This window comes from Marmota monax, unplaced genomic scaffold, assembly GCF_021218885.2.
Source record: "Marmota monax isolate L192 unplaced genomic scaffold, Marmota_monax_Labrador192_F-V1.1 WCK01_AAM20220418_F8-fsc00022, whole genome shotgun sequence".
NCBI lineage: Eukaryota > Metazoa > Chordata > Mammalia > Rodentia > Sciuridae > Marmota > Marmota monax.
The window spans coordinates 17,645,783-17,666,943 of record NW_026695215.1 but is presented as its reverse complement, the minus strand read 5'-3'; the positions used below and the strand labels follow the sequence as shown (position 1 = coordinate 17,666,943).

Here is a 21,161-nt window from a genome sequence, read left to right as displayed (position 1 = left end):
TTCTCTACACATTTGTCTGTTCCTAAAATCACAACCAGAATGATCTAAAAACAAGTCAAATTTGTCTCTATTTAACATTTTCTAGAAGCCAATGCTATTAAAGAAAAAAATGTAATTAATTAATTAATTATTGTGGTAATGGGGATCACAGCCAGGGCCAGAGGCACACTAGGCAAGTGCTCTTCCACTGAGCTATATCTATATCCCCAGCCTGAAATTAATTTTAATGTTACTTAAACTCATATGTCAAAATATAATTCCTGCAGGTAATCTATGTGAGAAGTTATTAATGAAATTATTTTACTTTTCATTTAAATTCTTCAAAATCTAATGTGTACTTTATACAGTTTGGATGCTAAATTTTTATTGGACATACTCAATTTCTATTTAGATTCCATAAAATTTGTAATTAAAAAAGTAGATTCATATGCTTCAAGTAGCCTTAAAAGTTTTCTAGTCACTGAATCCACTCTTGGTTTTTAAAATTTTAATTAATGTTTTAAAAATTAACAAAATTGGGCTGGGGTTGTGGCTCAGTGGTAGAGTGCTAGCCTAGCATGCATGAGGCACTGGGTTTGATCCTCAGCACCACATAAATGTAAAATAAAGATAATGTGTCCACCTAAAACTAAAAAAAAGTAAATATTAAAAAAATAACAAAATTGAGTTCCTAGCCACATTTCAAATGCTAAAATAAAAAAAAAAAAAGTCATGAGGCTAATGACTATCATATTGGACATTGTAGCTCTCTCTTATCATTTGGCTCCTGTTCTTTCACCTCATCTCCTACTACTTTTTCCTTTGGTCCTTCTCCAGCTGTAATGGCCTCCCTTGCTTTGATTATATCAGATGAAGCCTATTTTAGAACCTTTGCATTTGTTGTTTTCTTTGCCTGAAAAGTTCTTCTTAAATAGCTGCACAGTGTGCTCCTTCACTTTCTTTAGGTCTTTTCTCCAGTGTCCCTTTTAGAGGTGTTTTCCCTTGCCAACCTATTTAATATCTGTACCAGTTGTCTTCTGTATCTAGTTCTTCCATTTGTAAGCTGCCTTCTGAAAGAAAAGAGAAGTAAGAGGGGAGAGGTGACCTGATCTACAAAGGAAAGCAGTGAAATACAAGAATTGTCCCATACAGACATCCAAGTAAATGAGTATGTTAGGCAAAAGCACAGAGTAAAGTAAAATTGAGTAAGTGACCATATCCCCTGAGCTTGCTTGCTACCTTAGGTGATATTTTTGTATGCATGCAGACCCCTTATAGATTGTATAAATGCAGCATTCTGCCTTAATGTCCTCTTGCACCTTCTTTGGCACTTAGTATAGCTCTGAACAAAAGGCAGTCTGAAATCTCCTGTATGGGCCTTTTATGTTATATATTCTATGGTGGCCTCTTTACCTCTTGTTCTTTTTCAGTACCACCAACTGTTATACTTGCTGATGGTGTAAATGTGTTGGCTTCACGTGTCCTGTGGCTGTGATTATAAATTATACACTGACTCATTCTTTCTTTCCTTGTCCATTGTGGTACACTCTTAGTCATTTTCTAAAACCAATTCATCTAAGAGGCCTTCCCCAATTCTTCTAACTTAACTCTTCCTCATTGTTGCCTTTACATTCAATGTACTTCTGTTTTTTATATTCTTAGTAGGAACCCAATTAAAATAGGATATGAGTTTTTGAGGGCAGGAACTATGCCTTACTAAATTTTTCATCTTTAATGTTTTCCTCACTGCCTTGCTATAGGTACCTAGTCAGTACTTGTTGTATTGAATGAATCAGAACACAGAGGAGAAAACAGAATTGCTATTAATGGAGGAAATTTGTGTTGTTTAAGATATGTGTCTTGAACCCAAGTATTGTACCTTTTTTGTTATTTTATTATTTTATTGGTTCTTTTTGAGCTATACATGATAGTAGGATTCATTTTGGTATAATTATATAAGCAAGGAATATATCATATTCTAACTAGAATCCTATTATGGATGTACGTGATGGTGGGATTCACTATGGTGTATTCATATGTGTACATAGGAAAATTATTTCAGATTTATTCCACTGTCTTTTATTTTCTTATCCCCTCTCCCTTCCCTTCATTCCCTTTGTTTGTTGATATTTTAACCACTTTGGGAGACAAGAGATATAGAGCCATAGTAAATGTGGAGAACAGTAAAATCGAAGATCAGTCCCTGAATAGGAAAGAGGCTAAGGATCGCAATGCTCAGATGAGCTTACTGTGTAAGAAAATCAAGAGAATAAATATAGGGCTCAGTGGCAGTGTGAAACATTGGGTTCAATTCTCAGCACTGCGTATAAGTAAACAAAATAAAGGGTTCATTGACAACTAAAAAAATTAAAAACAGAATGCAAATATACTGCCAGGTACACTGGCACACTCCTGTAATCCCAGTGGTTTGGGAGGCTGAGGCAGAAGAATTGCAAGTTTAAAGCCAGCCTCAGCAACTTTGCAAGGCTCTAAGCAATTTAGCAAGACCCTGTCTCAAAAATAAAAAAGGGATAGGGCTGTGGTTCAGTGGTTAAGTGCCCCATGTTCAATACCCAGTATCCCCCAAACAAAAAAACTAAACAAAAACAGAATGGCAGAACCTACCTGTTTGTAATACAGATATGCTTTTTTCTCTTTTACACTACCTTTGTCCTTATGTCCATTTGATGGTCTGATATCTGGGTGAAGAGCATTAAGAAACCTTATTTGTAAACCAAGGGATTGGGATAGATAATTAATAAGCATCTTTCGAACTCTGATTTTGTTTATATTAGAAGTGCTTTAATGATACCCTGGTGGGCACAGTACTTTTTGTAACTTCTGCTTTTTTGCTTCTGCTGTTTGGTCTTTATAGATGGAATTCATACTAAAACCACTAAACTGTTTGAGTTGCCTATGAGGATATTGGGGTAGCAGGTTCAGAGTATGAAAATGTGTATTAATTTTTAAAAATTATGTGTAGATGGACACAATACCTTTATTTATTTATTTTTTTAAGTGTGGTGTTGAGGACTGAACCCAGTGCTTTACACATGATTGGCAAGCGCTCTACCACTGAGCCACAACCCCAGCCCTATTTTTGATGGAACTAGAGTTTGTGCAGTTCTCCAGAATTATTTTTGGTGACTTATAAACCAGCACCCTATCTTGGCATTGAGCTCTTTACTGAATTGGGTATCTGAGTAAACTGAAAAAGTTACTTCTTTCTTCCTATGATAATTCATTGCTAATGGGTGGTGGCAGTGTGTAAGTATATTCTAGCGGGAATCAGAGAGCACAAAGGGACAAAAATCTTCTTTCCTTTATTCTTCATTTTATTTATTTTTTAAATTTGTTTTACTAGTTACTCTTCATTTTAAGTAATGTTAAGTATTGCAAATTAATATAAAAAGGTATTACTGACCAAAATAGATATTCAAGAAATAGTATAGTAGAGCAAACCCCACATACAAGTAAAATGAGGTAAGTGTCTGTCCTTTATTCTTTATATTCTTAACTTTCCACGCTTACCCAGCTTTACCCAGTTCAGATAGATTGCTCTGTTGGACCCATAGATCACCCTGCTTCTGAACTGTTTCCTTCAAAGAAGGTATGTCAACTTCATTATTGTAGTCACTGTTTTTGCTTACATCTGCCTCCTTGCATTGAAGCCCCTCTGCGACTGTCTTAAGGGACTTCCACTTGTATCTGCTTGATGACTGTGAAGTCTGCACCCTTTTCTTGGCCCATAGCCAAATATTATCTCCTTAATTGTGTACTGAACAGAAGTACATTCCTATCTATTGCTCACATATGTGACATCCAACAGTTAATGAAGAAACTTAGCTGATTTCATAGCACAAATGCCCAGCTGCTTTATTGACAGTTTGCAGGACTTCCTTCCCACAGTTGTTTTTAGTGAGGACTGGATGTCTTCTTTCTTCTTCAATTTATTATTTATGGTATTGTCACATTTTTTTTCTCAGAATAATTTGTAAAGTATTTACAAAATATATTTACTATTTCCTCTCTAATTCTAACTTTAAAATGAACCAAGTTATTGTATACTCTATAAATTATGTTGATTTCCCAAACTCTTCTGCCAGTTTCATTTTCAAAATTTGTAGTTTTTCATTGATTTTCTTTTTTTTTTGTCATTTTTTTTGAGAGAGAGAGAGAGAGAATTTTTTTTAATATTTATTTTTTAGTTTTCGGTGGACATAACATCTTCATTTTATTTTTATGTGGTGCTGAGGATCGAACCCAGGCCGCACGCATGCCAGGCGAGTGTGGTACCACTTGAGCCACATCCCCAGCCACCCTCCATTGTGTTTAAATGCCACATTTTTTTTTTTAATCCATTCATCCACTGAAGGACATCTAGGTTGGCTCCACAGTTTAGCTATTGTGAATTGTACTGCTATAAACATTGATGTGGCTGCGTCCCTATAGTATGCTGTTTTTAGGTCCTTTGGGTAATAGCTGGGTCAAATGGTGGTTCCATTCCCAGCTTTCCAAGGAATCTCCATACTGCTTTCCATATTGGCTGCACCAATTTTCAGTCCCACCAGCAGTGTATGAGTGTACCTTTTCCCTCCGCATCCTCGCCAGCACTTGTTGTTGTTTGTCTTCATAATGGCTGCCATTCTTACTGGAGTGAGATGGTATCTTAGAGTAGTTTTAATTTGCATTACTGAAATTGAGTGTTCTTTAGGGGAAAAACAGAAAAAGATCTTTGGCATTTTGAACCGAACACTGCAGTTTCCATTTATTTTGATACCTGAGAGAAAAGTCACCTGCTTAAGTGTCCCACATAGTAAGGAAGCAAATAATACTTAGAGGAATCTTGCTTCATCTTCCTTAGGTTAGATTGTAAGTAGCTATTTGATGTTGTGGGTGATGCTATGAATTTGTGATTTGCATGGCTTCAGATGTCATAATTTTTCCCCTACTTTCTAGGAAGTAACAGCTAGCAGTCGCCACTATGTTGACAGGCTATTTGACCCTGATCCCCAGAAAGTTCTACAAGGTGTCATGTAAGTAGTATGCATTTAAGAGTCTATCAAAAAGTCTTGTTTGTTTTCATGTTTTAATCTGCCAAATTTTATAATTATGAAAATGCAATTTTCCTTCCATTTGGCTTCTTTTTGAAAAGACTGCTTGACATTCATGACTTTTAACATTTTACTATAAATAATTGTCTGTTGGATAGCTATTAACTGACATAATTATCTTTATTTTTTGTAGAATTATTGTTTTAAATTTAAAAATTTTCCTCTGGAGAATACTTTTGCTACTTTAATATCCACAGAAGCCAGAGAATAAAATTAATCTTTTGTAATTAGAATGCAGTGGGAGAATAGGTTAGTAGGTTTTGTTGTGCTTTGTTTTTTGGTTAACTCACCAACTGCCACTGAGTTTCCCAGTGATGTTTTATATATCAGAATTTCGAACTAAACAATCATCAGAAAATTGAAACTCTTGATAAGCTTAATGCCCTTTTTTTTTCTCCAAAATTTCATCATGTTTAATGAAAAGAAGCATTTTTAAGCAGTATCCTGGAGGTGATTATTTTTAAAAAATGAAATGGGACAAATCGGGTAAAATTTCAAGTGACTGAAAGGTGAATTTTCTCTCCTTTTGATGTTTAACACAGTATGCTCCTAACACATTAGTTTTAAGGAAAAAGTTCTAACCTAAGGCTCCTCACAGGATTAGAAACACCCAGGACCCACAGGCCTGAACTGTGTTTGACGAAAGAAGGATACAAAAAATGGTAAAGATGAGGTACATTAGTGGTAGCAGTGAGGGCACAAATGCCTTTTTTCTTCTCTTACCCTGTTGTTGGTGTCAGCCCAATAGTACCTTAAGTGTAACTCTTTCTCGGCCATACAAGGCTAGGATGCCTTATTTGTAGAAGTTTCTTCTGACTGGAATTTGTTTTCAAAGCTCCCACTGCCCCAAAAGACAATATGGAGGGATGTTTGGGAGATGTGAATTTGTAAAAGGAGGCAAAAGAAGTGTATATTGCTCTTCAAACTGAGCTGGAGCTGCCTGGGACCCACCTAAGATAATTGACACTTTACCTTTACATCTTCTGTTTACAGAAACAATAATAGATATATTTCTTGTTTTCTCATTGTGGTAGTGTTTGTCTTTGTCCCCTTAACTAGGACACTTTGTGATGATTAAGTCTGCTCTTTTAAAAACTAGTTTGATTATTACCAGGAGAAGTGGTATTAAATCCTTCTATTAATCAAATCAGTTTGGATTATACTTACATGCACAAATTAGTTGAGGGGATAGGTTTAATTTGACATTTCTCCTGAGACCAGACAAGCATTCTCCACATGCAGCCAGACAGCTCTATATATTGACAGTCCTAAATAACTATCAATAGTTAAAATATCAAAAACATAAGACTCATTTAAGATTAGAAGATGATGTACTAATGCTGCTACAGATGTTTAGGAGGAAGCTAGTTATTAATCAAAGATTTTTCACGGTAAGTATGTATACTGAGTTGTATCTGATATGAGTAGCTTGTCACTTTGAGAAATTTTTAATTTACCAAAGAATACTATAACTTTTTAAAAGTTGATAAGCTATGAAATAAGAGACTAAAGAACATTGAGAAAGATTGAATTATAACAAAGCAACTAAAGTGTGGTTTGATAGCCTTACTGCCTCTTGAACAATTATGAAGTCTCAAACACAATTAGCTGCCAGCTAGACAGACAAAGAAAGGCTGTTCATGTGGGATGGTAGAGTGGAAAGAGCAGGGACTTTGGTGTTGGACAAAAGTGGGTTATGACATTTCCTGGTGGGGTTCCTTCCTAGCTGTGTGATTGGGCAAATTACTTAATTTCTTTGACCCTTCATTTCATCGTCTGTAAAGCATTGTTTTGCCAGCTGTTTGTGAGAATTAAGTCAGAAATAAAAAATTCAGTGCCTGGTGTGTTGTGGATACCCACCAGCTGGCACTTAAGTAGTTAGTTGTTATTAGCTCCAAGATAAAATAACTTCAAAAATAAGATGATTCTCTGCACAGAATTAAAAGGAGAGTTCAAATTAAAGAATCAAACATAAAGCGATTTGAAAAAAAAGAGGAAGTGGGACTAGAATTCTTGACTTAGACAAGAGAATACAAACCATAACACATTCTGGTAAATGTGATTGCTACTTATAATACTAACATCTGTTTATAGTTTGAAAAGAATAGATTACCCAGCATTTTTTCCCCTTATGTCAGAGTAGAGCTGGCCTTATGGAGGTTTATTTGATATGATTTTACAAAGCTTCCTTTTTTCTAGGTAGAAATACTTATTCTTTATGACTTAATTCTTTCTTGAGTTACAACATTATCTGAAAATTAATTTTAGAATGAAAAATAAATTATATTTTAAACATTTTATTTATTTAATGCAATATTGATAGTGTGAAAGGGAACCAAAATGATACTTAGGAAAAGAAAGTTGACCAATTTTTTTCCCTTTTTGTGTGTCTTATACAACTATTGAGTCACACAGAGAGACCATTACTAGACCAAAATAGGTAGGTAGGTAAAAAAGATGGCCACAGAGTGTAAACAAGTAAGGTACTATGCTAATTTTAGGCAAGAAAAAGAGAGGCTGAGGTAATCTTATTTAAATCCAAAATATCCAATTGGAGGGACATAAAATTTGACAAGAATTACAGCTTTGTCTATAAAACAACTACAGTCTTATCATTTTCTAGCTACATTTGATTTGATTTTTGTCAATAAAGATTGAAAACATCTAAAACATACTAACAGAAAAAACAAAATAGAGGAAATTGAAGGTAAGTCATCAGTTTTCATCAGTTTATAATCTACTCTACTGAGTTAGAGCCATAGCTCCACCCGTAAACATAGGGAGCATTTTTGTAGATAACCCATATCGCCCAGGAGTGTTTTACCCAATCAGTGAAAAATAATATTCAGCATCAGAACTGGTTATTTTTCAGTTGTTGAAGAGCGGGAGTTATCAAAATGTAACATTTTTTTGGTATAATATTTAAAATAAATTTAAATGATCTTACTGTATCAAAGGCTTGAATACAAAATCAGGTCTTTTTCTCTATTTTTTAATGGAGTACTTCATGAATTTACATGTCTTCCTTGCAGAGGGGCCATACTAATCTTCTCTATATCATTCCAATTTTAGTATATGTGCTGCTGAAGTGAGCACATGTTCTTTTCTCTACAAGAGCAAAATATCATATGCATAACTGAATAGATTATTAGACATGGTATAAGATATGAATAGAGAGAAAAGGGAGGTCCCTGGTGTAAGTCATGAACTATATAGCCTTTGTAACTACTTGAAAGAATATGTATCTATATTGGATGAACTACCCTGCATTGCAGATTCTGGGCTTCCTCTCATGTGGAGATCTGCATGTAATTTTAAGAAACAATTGCAGGGCAATTTTTAGTGAGGTTATTATGGTATTAGTTCAATCATGTTAAATCTCATAGTTGAAGACAATAGCTTTTCAAGTGCTTTTGTAGCTCGAGTCTAAGTTACTTAAATACTGTGTAGTATATGTGTCTTTTAAAACATATCTAAACTAGAGCTCTTGATCTGGTTCTTACTTTACTGATTCATAATGAAAAGATTGGCAGATATTCCTTCGTGGCCCTGTGTTGATATCCCTGTGATAAAAGGCAAAAAACTGATAGAAGCAAATGTGACTGGACTTGTCCTTTCAAAGTTGAATAGAATCAACTAGACTCTTCTGATTTAATATACCGACAGTTGCAGATGGTTTAAAATTGTGTGTGTGTGTGTGTGTGTGTGTGTTTTAAACCAAGAATCCATTTCTAAAGTGTCTTATTAAGTATTTTACTGTATTATGAAATGAGTTTATTTTGATAATGATTTTTCTGGTTCAATTTACTGGTCCCAGAAATGATCTCTGATTTCAGTATAGACAGATTCCATTTTCTTACATGAGCTAAAGATAAATTTCTATAAAATGAAACATTAGGGTTTTGAGAACTAAGGGTTAAGTTTTAGAATAATTCTAAATATCCTAAAAAAGAAATGCCTTTAAAAAGCTTATCACCTAATACATTTAATCTGTAATTTTAAAAAGTGTTTTGAGTAGCCAGGCATGGTGGCACACGCCTATAATCCCAGCAACTTGAGAGTCTTAGGTACTAGGATTGCATGTTTGAGGGCAGCCTGGGCAATTTAGTGAGTCCTTGTCTCAAAAATAAAAAAAAGAACTGGGGTTGTAGCTCAGTTGTAAAGTGCCCCTGGGTTCAATCTCCAGTACGCACGCACCCATACACAAATGAATGTCTACAAAGACAGTGCTAATATCAGATGTAATAGAGTAATCTTGAGTCTTAGTTGTTTAAAACTATGTATTCTGAAACAGAATTTAGTCAGAATTATGGTTAAAAGGGTGGCAGGATTTTCAGATTTTGTTAGATAACATTGGGAGTCCTGCATACATATAAGCTGTTTGTATTTGTATGTGTGTAATATTAACTTTGAACATCAAGAATAGCTATATATTTGTATGCCTATGTGTATATATATTTTCATATATATAAATTGCCTATTTGCTGCCACATTTTTTCTATTTAAATTGTACTCTTCATTTTTGGAGAATGTGATTTATATTCATATATTGATAAAAAATTAAATACAATAAATATCCTACTTTCTGAGCTAGTATTTAATTTTAAAATTTATGCATTCACTTGTTATTAAGGAGCCATTAAAATGCGGTAGAAGGAAGATTAAATATTTACAATAATTTTTTGATGGTTTTATACAAATCAGAACTATATCTGAAACTACATGTATTCTAAAAATTTGCATCACAGAATAAATTTGTAAGAATGAGCTGGGCACAGTGATGCACGCCTATAATCCCAGTGGCTTGGGAGGCTAGGCAAGAGGATTGTGAGTTCAAAGCCATCCTCAGCAATTTAGTGAGGCCCTAAGCAGCTCAGTGAGACCCTGTCTCTAAATAAAAACAAAACAAAAAAAGGGTCTGGGGATGTGGCTCAGTTGTTGAGTGCTCCTGAGTTCAATATCCCCATTATAAAAAAAAGTATGAAACTAAATTTGCTGTCAATTCTCAGGTCTTTTTGGTTTATATATCTAGTAGATATACAATAAGTACCTAAGTTAACTTGAGCTAAAGTTTTCTGAAAAAAGTTTGCTCCCTTTTAAAGCTTTTTGTAAAACTAACTTTAGTTTGAATAATAGATCATCATTATGAAACTCTTTTTAAATTGGAAATTTACATATGGCCAGTTGTTAGTTTGGAATACCCAAACAAGCCTGGTAACGGAAAGCTAATTGTATTGGGTGTTTTAATACTGTGTTTTCCAAAAACAGCTTTATAATAATTGTTAAGGCAGAAAATGAGTACTTTTATAATTTTCAAACTTCAAATAATTTTTATTGGTTGTTTACTTTGTTACCTTATTCTTAGCTACTTATAAATATGGTTTCCCCCCTATTTTATGGGTGAATGTCTTATGAACAGTGAGTGTTCATAAGTAGGTCAAACCTTATCAGATTGTAGTTTTTATAGTATCTACTATAATGTTTGGTTACTTTATATTGATTAGACTTAACATGATTAAAGAGTTGTGTTCTAAATAAGAGCTGCTTCAGGTAAGTGAAAAGTAATACTTGTTCAAAATGAAAATAATATTGATCTTTAGCTCAGGGCTTCAACCTTCAATACTTTTTTAAAGATAATTTTTGTTTTTAGAAGATAATAGGTTTTCAGTTAAAATTTATGCTATTTTTGACTGTTTAGAAGTAAATGCGCTTATACCTGATTGACTGAAACTTTGTTTCTCAAGGACATTCAAATTTTTTCTTTAGCTTTTGCTATTATTTTAATGGCATAGTTAGTGTTTACTTTCTCTCACTATTGATTGCCTTTACGATCCTCTAATTTAGAGGTAACTGTGGTATGTTTTACAGTGTATGTTTTAATATTTGAGTCTTTTTTCTCTAATTTCTTTCAGAGCAAAAGATGCTTATTGACTGAAATTTTGTTTCTCTAGGAGATTCCAATTCTTTTGTTAGCTTTTGCTACTATTTTAATGGCATAGTTTAGTGTTTATTTTCTCTTAGTATTGATTACCTTTATGATCTTGTAATTTAGACATAATTGCAGTAGGCATTGGGTGTGTTTTAATATTTGAGACTTTTTTTTTTTCCTAATTGATCTCTTTCAGAGCAAAGAAAGGAAGTGAAGTACAAAGTTTAACCTACATGTGAAAGTGGGTGCCTCATATGTCCATTTATTAGTTTGCAAATTTAAGATTTTGTCTAGATTTTAGCTGAAATTGTTACTTGACAAATGCATGTTTAGAACATCTTAATATTGTTTTCTTTCATCCCCTGGAAGTGGGATATCCTCAAGGCTTACTTTTTTTTTTTGCCTTTCTACCTGGATATTCTTATCTCACCTCAAAATAATTCAGTGTGTTTCAAGTCAGGATAGATGCTTATCTTTAAGCTTCCTAATGTTTTCTGTGTCCAGACATGAATTAGTCATTCAAGATATGCCACAAAAAATTTCCTGTACCTATTGAATCATCTCATTAACTTCTTCCTCAAAATGTCCTTTGTTTTAATGATTCCAGTGGCTGTTATCCTAATTATTCTCACATAATCAGATCACCAGGGGGTTTGGTTAATTCTTTTAACATTTATTAAGTGCCATGCATTGTGCTAGTATAGGGGTGTTTAAGAATGAATAATGTAGTCACTGGCCTAGAGAATTTAAAGGTCTAATGAAGAAGTCAAATAACTAAAGAGGCAATCCACATATAGTTTGGTGAATACTAAGATGATAACAAAGCACAGCCTCCTTGGAACCATAAAGGGGAAGCATCAGCCATTTAGGTCCCCGTTGACTCTAGTCTTATCAGCATGCCAATACATTCCACATTCAGCTTATCTTACTTAGGCACTGCTTCCTTCATGCCACTTCTGTGTTCAAAACCATAATTGCTCCTTAATCCATCTCCCTTTAGTTTGTCCTTTCTCCCTGTTACTTTTCTAGCTTTGTTTCATGCTACCCTGAAATTAACTTTCTTTTCAGTTCTTGTCTCACCCCAGAAACAAGCTATATTCCTTTCTAATATGATCATCTGTGAAGGCTTTTCATTTCACCCTCCCCATCCACTTATCCAAGTCCTGACCATTTTTTAAGGATTGTCTTAGTTCCTACCATAGCCTCAATGATATGTTAACCATCAAATTTTCCTGTCCATATAAACACTGAGTTTATAGCATAACACTGCCTTACATTGTTAATGTTATTTTTATCTTTCTAAAGAGATCTTAAACTCCTCAGAACAGGCATCTCCTTGTGTGATGGTTTTGGGTCCTTCAAATAGCCCACTATAGTACTCTGCTCAAAAACTAATAGTTGAGTTTCAGTAGAATATAAGTAGGGCATCACTGTCCCACATTTAAAGTTGATAGGCAGAAGGTTATATTCCATTGATCTCTGGGAAAAGGATGTCTGAGTAAAACTTAGAGATACTTTTATTTTGTATAACAATGTAAAAAGTGAAAAAGGAACTGAATTTATCAAATTCATTTTTATTTTCCATCAGTTTGTTATAAATGCCTAATGTGCTGGAATGGAGGTAAGGCAAAACTCATTTGGCTAAAAAGACATTGGTTGAGATTATTGACTCTGTCATTTAATATGGAGTTCTGAAAAAAATCTCCAAGCATGAGTTATAACTTCCTCATTTGTAAAATGGGGTTAATATTATGCAAGATGTAATGAAGGTGAAATAATGTAGTGGTTATGGCATATTTTATAAGCTTTAAGTAATATATAGATTTTACATAGTTTTGTTGTATTCCCATCTTGGTTGTTAACTGCGTTTGCATTTTTTAAAAAGTATGTATTTCTGGGCTGGTGATGTAGCTCATTGTCATTGGTGAGGCCCTGAGTTCAATCCCCACAGTGTGGCAAAAAGAAAAAAAGTACATATTTCTATGTAGTACATTTTCTCAAATCACTATAATTAATGATCCCTTGATAGTAACTTCTCTGATATTTCCAGACCAGATTTACTTTAATGCTGCTAAAGATGAATAGATTTCTATTCTAACAAGTGGTAAGTTTATTTTGATGGAGGGACACCTAGCCCAGACCTTGAGGTCCCAGATCATGCTTCCTAGAGGAAGTGACATTGACACCTAAGTTCAGACTGGAAGAATGAATAAAATTAGCCAAGGGACCATATGAGGAAGGGGATAAGAAATGTTGAGTGAGTGAGAGAGTGAGAGAGAGAGACACACACACTACATTGTACTTAGATCTGCCAAAGAGGGAGAAATATGGTGATTATTGTCTCTTTCCGTTTTATCCCTTTCATAGAAGTGACCTACTAGCATCCCTTTATAATAATAACTGAATAGAATTTATTTGCTGGGCATGAAAATCCCCCACCCCCGCCAATTAGCATAGATATATTTTCTTATCAGAGCCAAAACAATTCTTTTTTCCTTAGACATTACTTCATTTTTATTAATAAGTGTTCTCTTCAGCTTGCATTTAGTCTATAACCACTGGCTGCCTCTTCATGTCTTTTTTTTTTTTTTTGTAAATTAAGAGAACTGGAAAATTGTTTTTGGAGTGATTTTTGTTTGCTTTGTCTATAAAAACATTTACTTTAGCACAGTTACCAATGTTTGAAATGGGCTCATAGGTGATATGGAGACAAATACCTCATTTCTGCTTAGTTTTGGAAGAATGGAGAGGAAACTGGGAAAATACTAAGATGGGGAGTTCTGTAATAGGATACCCAGAATGGCACCTGGCACAAAGTAGACTCTTATCTAGATAGATGAATGCACTGCATTTAGGGAAAGCTGAACACAGTAGAGAAGGGAAAATGACAAAAGTAAATGAATAGCTGCAGAGCTATAAGCTGATGAATTGAAACTAAGCCTGTAAGAAGGAAACAGAGGCATCCACAAGGAGGCAGGAGCCTGGACGTGAAACCTTTCCCAAACTACAATTTACTAACTGAACTGAGGCTTTGATATTTTACCATTCTATAATCATATGTCAGAACTTGGTAAAAACTTCAGTAAACTTCATTTGGTTTAGTAACAAAATTAAAAATTATTGTTATATATCTCTTGTAAACCATATAGAAACCTGAGGGATAGTTTACAGAGAGGGATATCTCAGGCTGTGTAAGACCTATATGCAGGTACTGAGCTCATGGAAGAAAAGAACAAGTAATTTCAGTGTTTGGCTCAAGGCTTGTAAAAGTGCTGTTCAGAAACTTGTGGGGAGAATCTACTTTCAGCACCTCCCTTGTCATAGCAGTATTTTTCTATAGTAATTGAAGAAGGTAAATGTAAAGAAGGATCGTTACCACCACCACCACCACCCCGCCTTGCTGGGGATTGAATCCGGGCCTTGCACATGCTAGACAGGTGTTCCACCTGGGCTGTATTCCCAGCCCATCACCAGAGTTTTACATGCCAGTGAATATATCTGGTGTTGTAAATATGTATTTATTTTTTTAAAGTAACTTTTCCCCTCAGGTTTTCTACAAGATTTATGTTTTGCTAACAGTACAACTTCTTGAGATTGTAACTTTTAAGGTTGTCAGAAAATTTCTACGTATTATAGAGCTCTACTAGCCAGAAGAGGAAAAGTGAAAAGAGATGTTGAATCAGTGTTTAGGAGCTTATTGGGATGTAAAAGAAATGGTTGAGCTAAAAACTTCAATGCTACCAATGATCTTAATATTTGCATACCTAACTTCCCTGTATTAGAAATATTTTTTAAAATATTTATTTTTTAGCTGTAGTTGGACATGATACCTTTATTTCACTTATTTATTTTCATGTGGTGCTGAGGATCAAACTGAGAGTCTCGCGTGTGCGAGGCAAGCGCTCTACCGCTAAGCCACAACCCTAGCCCCTTATTAGAAATATTTTATAATGCCTCTTGTTCGCTCTTGAAATTAAGTTCACAGGTATATAACCTGCTTACATACATAATTCCAAAATAGTATAATGCCTCATCTACTTACAATATAAAAAGAGAAAAGAAAGATATAATTTATAATGTTGCGATACGTAAATGCTTTGGTCTAACTGCAATAGGAGATAATATGGATGCAAGAGCCGCAATGTAGACTGATTATGGATATGTGGTATTGACTGATACAAATGCCACTGAACTGGTGATCTGATTTTTCCATAGTGATAAAAAGCACATCTTTCTTTTTTTGTCAGGAGAAGCACAATACTGAAAAATTCAGTTTTCTTTTAAACTACGCAAAGATGCTTTTTATCTGTTTCTAAAACCATTTCCTCCCTTTCTTGTACACTTCTAAAAACTGGTTGGGGGCGATAATGCCTCCCTTCCCACTTTGAGAACTCCTGCTGTATATTAAGATAGCAGTGCTGTCCAATCAGGGAAGTATTTTTAAAACATTAGTAGTTCTGGGTTTGTTTTGAGCTGTACATTTTTTCTCAACATGTCCTTTGGAACCAATCATCAATTTGTGAGCTAATTGATAGAAGTCCTCTTATTATGAAATAGAGTTTTAGTTGTGGGGAAGTAAATAAAGAGTTCTTTGTATCTAAACCAAAAAATACTGGTGAATATGTTTAAGAAATATTACAGTGGTTCTTAAAATATTTTAATCTTACAAGACAGTTGGCTGGTTAAGCAAAATAGTAACAATGTACTATGTTGTTTCTGTCCAATTTGAAAGTAAAGTATGTTATACCAGTAGCGGAAAGAACAGGAAATGGAAGTACACTTGCAAGGCTCTTAAAACAAGTGCAAAATACCACTTTAAGATTATGATAAATTGATGAATTGGAAATTCTAAAATGGCCACTAGAAAACCAATAAAATGGGACCCCAAGCCATATATGCTGAAGGTGTCCTGTATTCCTTTATGGGCAAAGGACTGGGGCCTTTTTTAGAAGAACCCAACTCTGCTTGTATTGGAGATCTTAGCCAGTATGCAGAATATCTCCCACTTTCCACACTACTCTTCTGTTTTATAGTTCCCATGGTCACTTAGCACCTCTCAGTCCCTTTTCTTTAGTGAAAAAGGGTCAATGCTTTGACTTTGTCACTGATTTCTGTACTTGCCAGCCCAACTTGTTGCATGATAAAGTGGAATGAATTAATCTTTGATGTTTATATTTCTCTGTGATATCTCAACATACTTCATACCTTTTTCTCTTCCCCTGAATTCAGAGACATGAAAAATGCTGTAATTGGAAACAACAAGCAGAAAGCCAACCTCATTGTTTTAGGAGCTGTTCCAAGGTATGTTGGCTGTCTGTGCCCTTTCTGCCATTCATGCTGAATACATTCTTAATGTATTTCTTACTCTTAGGGAAAAGACCCCTTTTTTCTGTATTGTCTATTTTTTTAAAAATGAATGCCTTGACATATGTAAACCATCTCTAAGAACCATCTCCAGAGAATGGAATAAGAAGTTAATATATTAATACTCTTTGGAAATTCAGAAAGATCATTAACCTTGCAGTGTAAGAATTTGTTGGATGGATCCATAGGACTGTATACCTGCCTGATAATTTCTTTTCCATCTCCTTAGAGTCCTCAAAGTTTTTGTGTGAGTAGATAATTTATTAGAATTTTCAAGACATTTTTGAATTTAAACAAAGGGGGAAAAAACTCTGCTTGGTTTTTTTTAATTAATTTTTTTTGTTGGTGCATTATGTATAATATACATGCACATAACATTAATTTGATCAGTCTCATTCCCCAGTACCTTCCCTTTCCTTCCTCTCCAGCCTTATTCCAGCTTGCCCCACTCTGCTAATCTCCTTCTATTATTGTTGTTTCAATTAGCACATTATTATAGTATATATAAATGGAATTCATTGTGGTATATTCATATATGGCATAGCATTATTTAATAGATTTTGTTCCTCAGTACTTCCCCACACCCTCTTCTCCTCCCTTCTTCTCTAGCCTCTTCCTCTACATTGTTGGTCTCCCTTTTATTTTCTTGAGATCTCCCTTTTTTTTTTTATTATGGAACTCCCCCCATCTTCCACATATGAGAGAAAACATTCAACCTTTGACATTCTGATCTGGCTTATTCTACTTAGCATGGTGTTCCACAGTTCCCATCTATCCATTTACCAGTAAATGACATAATTTCATTCTCATGACTGAGTAAAACTCCATTGTGTGTACATACTACATTTTCTTTGTCTATTAGTCTTATTGATGAACACCTAGGCTGTTTTCATAACTTGGTTATTGTGAATTGTGCTGCTATAAACATTGGTATGCATGTATCCCTATAGTAAACTGATTTTAGTACTTTTGGATAAATATCAAGGAGTGAGATAGCCAAGTCATATGGTGGTTCCATTCCTAGTCTTTTGATTATATTGATTTACAGTCCCATCAATAACATATAAGTGTACCATTTTCAATTCTTATCCTTGCCAGCATTTATTATTATTTTTTATTCTAACTGGAGTGAGATAAAATCTCAGTGAAGTTTTGATATGCATTTTCCTGATTGCTAAAGAGGTTGAACATTTTTTTTCATACATTTGTTAGCCATTTATATTTCTTCTTTTGAGAAATGTCCATTTATTCATTTGCCGATTTATTGATTGAGTTATTGGATTTTTTTTCCTTTTGGAGTTTTTTTTTTTTTTAGTTCTTTATATATTGGATATTAATTATCTGTTGGAAGAGTAGCTGGCAAAGATTTTCTTTCATTTTATAGGTTCTCCCTTCTTAATTGTTTCTTTTGCTCTGCAGAAGCTTTTTAACTTGATGCCACACACTTATTCTTGGTATTATTTCTTGAGCTTTAGTATCTTATTGAGGAAGTTGATGCCTGTGCCATTATATCATAGTGTTGACCCTGTTTTCTTCTAGCAGTTTCAGACCAGAGTCTAATTCCTAAGTCTTTGATCCCTGAGTTGACTTTTGTACAGGGTGAAAGATAGAGATCCAGTTTCATTCTTCTACATAAGAATATCCAGTTTTCCCAGCACCATTTATTTAAAAGGCTGTCTTTTCTGTAACATGTTTTTGGCAGCTTTGTCAAGAATCAGATGACTCTATCTATGTAGAATTGTCTCTGTGTGATTTTTAATCCTGCTTTAAAAAAAAATCTGATTTTGAGACTTTGTTGTTTCTTGAGTTATCATAGGAAGTTAGATTTTTCTGACGACCTAGATGTTTCTTTTAGGCAGGCAGTGACATTTATATAACTTTCTTTATGCTTTTGCTACTTAGAACCAAGGTGTTTTTTTTTTCCTCAAAAATTGTTATACATTTTGAAAAATATTTTTATTTTTTAATACAGGACTAATGGTTTTAATGTGTTTGACCTCACTGACCAGCAGCCATTCATAGGGTTTGTGTGCAGTATATCTAAATAGTGCTTTAGAGAGCATGAAATTAGAATGTAAAAGAGAAGATCCTAAGTGGTAGAGCATTAGAGTTTGGGGATTAGCTGTTTGGCGAGCTGGGCTAGAGTGGAATTTGGAGGATTTCCTCAGTCCCCACATGGGAGAACTGAAGAGAAGAAAGCTTTCCTTGTTTGAAAAACTGCACAAAGATTATTCCCTGTATGCTAGACCTGTGCCATCTCAACACTATAGCTCTGGATTTCTGGTTTGAGTTTGTGATCCAGCATGTTTTGAAAAGACTAACCAGGGAATAGCAGATAACATGGACTATCACACTTGTTCTGCAGATACCATTGTACACAACTCTCAGATTTACAGTTTGATAAACTCTGAGATCCTATGATAGTCCTGTTGTTCAAAATGAAGAAAATCTCTTTTTTTTAGATGTTTCTTTGTTGAAGTAGCAGATAATATAAATAAATATTACCTAGAGAAATTCAAATAAGCCAAATCAACTCTAATTTTATTATGTAGAATGTATTTATCACATTCCTTTGTCACAATATTTTAATTTACTTTTGTTCTTTTAGTCTCTTTGTTTATCAAGTGCCTTCTTTTTAGATTGTTGTATTTGCTTCAGCAAGAAACGTCAAGCACAGAGCTGAAAACGGAATGTGCAGTGGTATTGGGAAGTCTTGCTATGGGTACTGAAAACAATGTCAAGTCTCTGCTGGACTGCCATATTATCCCTGCCTTACTACAAGGTATGCAGGGAGGACATTTCACACAAGAAAAGATTAGAATGAGTTTGCAGTGTTTTAAGTACTGGTTGAGAAGATGAATCTCACATGTAGTTTCTGTTAATAGGACTACTGTCCCCAGACCTGAAGTTCATTGAAGCTTGTCTCCGATGCCTACGTACCATCTTCACCAGTCCTGTCACTCCAGAGGAGCTACTGTATACAGTGAGTTTGGGATGTTTTGGGGTCATTGGTTATATTTCACTAAAGGCTATTTGCTTCTCACTTCAGACTCATAGCTGTGATATACAAAAAGTCTCAAGAAGTATTTGAGTTCCTGATTATTTTCAAATATTAAATGTTCTAGGCTTTGTTTAAAAATGAACAATGGTAGAGCATTTGCCTATAATAAGCAAGGCTTTAGGTTCAATCCCCAGCACCACAAAACAGACAAACAAGAAGATAGCCTCAGATCCTAGAGGAATTTGCAAACTGTTAAAAATAAAAAAGATCAATTTTTATCTCTTTGTATATTAAGGGAATATATTTTATGCTAAATGAGTGATAGGGAGTTCTTCTCACTTTACGTTCTAGTTCAGGAAAGTAGGCTTTGTAGAGTAGCTATAATTTGTCCTGGGTCTTGAATAATAGATAATTTAGAAAATTGGAGAGGAAGGAGGCCATTCTGGGAAGGATCTCTGTGAAGCAGTTGCAGTATGTTGGGCAGAACAGTTTGATGTGTAGAGGGCATTGCTGTTAGTCTCAGCTGGAGAGAGAGACCAGAACCAGCTTGCAGGAGGCTTAGCTGACAGACCAGAATCAGAGCATACCCATAAGAGAATCCAAAGATGTTTGGAGTCAGTCAGTGGTTTTTCAGAAGCCTCAGGGATTTATCAAGGGTTCTTTTTAATCTATTGGTGGGACTTTCTTAATGAAAATTACCTAGCAGTGTTGTTGAAGCACTATCTACAATCTATAGTAAAAATATATTTTTCACTGCCTCAGTATACACATGTATAACTTGTGTGTGGAATTCTGAGACAACTATCACAACACAGTTCCACAAATTTGATGTCCTCTGGTTTCTCTTTTGTTGTTTCTCATTAAAAACAAATAATGCCATTTGTGGTTCTCAGAGTTCACAAAGAATCACTTGTTTGATCAGATACACAGAAATCAGAAATCTTATCCATATTCAAGATTTATAAGTATTTCAAGAATATAAACAAACAAGAGGCACAGGGAAAACAAGCATGGAAAGAGATGGTACAGGGCTTCATACTCCATCCTACATCAGATAGATACGTACTCTTCTGTCCTCGATGATACATAAGGTCTCCAAGTGAGCTTTGTGGGTCACTTCACAAAGTAAGAAGTGTATAAGTTATGAAACATCTCAGTTTTATACCTTAGGGTTTATGTGACATTCTTGAGAGACTTATGCCTCATAAGTCTAGATTGTTTACTATAGTAGTTCTCAAACATGAGCGAGTTCCAGAATTACCTAGAGGATTTGTTAAACAGATTCTGGACCCCACCTCCAGAGTTTCTGAATAATAAGATGGGTAGGGCCTGAGGGTTTGCCTTGCCTACAAGTTTCCAGGTAATTCAAATGCTGCTGCTTTTTGGACTGCTCTTTGTAGTAAGTGTCACAGTGTTTTGCTGGGTGTCAAATTGTCATGTTTACAAAGAGATTAAACCAATGACCTGTCTTCTCTACCCTAGAAATTTCTCACCCACCCCAGCCCTGGGGAAAGAGGGGGAGAAATTAATCCTAGCCAACTGTTTTGACTCCTTCCTCACTCTCTGAACTGATTTATGTCCCACTAATGGATCATGGTGCAGTTTGGAAAATTCTCGTCTAGGTCAACTTAACTTTTTTACATGACAACAGTTAAGATACAGGTAGGTTAAATTTAGACAGTGAGATCATGGAAATTATGAAACATTTCAGTTTTATGCCTCAAAAGATTTTATACTTCAGAGTCAGTGGGGAATCTGTAAAAAGTGTCGGATG

At 34.7% G+C, this 21,161-nt stretch overlaps 1 protein-coding gene and 1 non-coding gene across 4 annotated transcripts in view; one reads left to right on the top strand and one right to left on the bottom strand.

Annotated features, from left to right (window-relative positions):
• Armc8 (armadillo repeat containing 8) overlaps positions 1 to 21,161 on the top strand; it is a 99,019-nt gene that overhangs the window by 16,310 nt on the left and 61,548 nt on the right. For 2 of the 3 annotated variants that reach the window (XM_046431952.2, XM_046431953.2), the window contains exons 2-5: positions 4,939 to 5,015; positions 16,252 to 16,323; positions 19,026 to 19,168; positions 19,272 to 19,369. In XM_046431952.2, the coding sequence (XP_046287908.1) occupies positions 4,939 to 5,015; positions 16,252 to 16,323; positions 19,026 to 19,168; positions 19,272 to 19,369 (390 nt within the window). The remainder of the gene's footprint in view (positions 1 to 4,938; positions 5,016 to 16,251; positions 16,324 to 19,025; positions 19,169 to 19,271; positions 19,370 to 21,161) is intronic. The other variant, XM_046431954.2, reaches the window with a different exon arrangement.
• LOC124084631 (U6 spliceosomal RNA) lies at positions 8,083 to 8,189 on the bottom strand. The gene has a single exon (XR_006849172.1). It is a non-coding gene; the product is annotated as a U6 spliceosomal RNA (small nuclear RNA).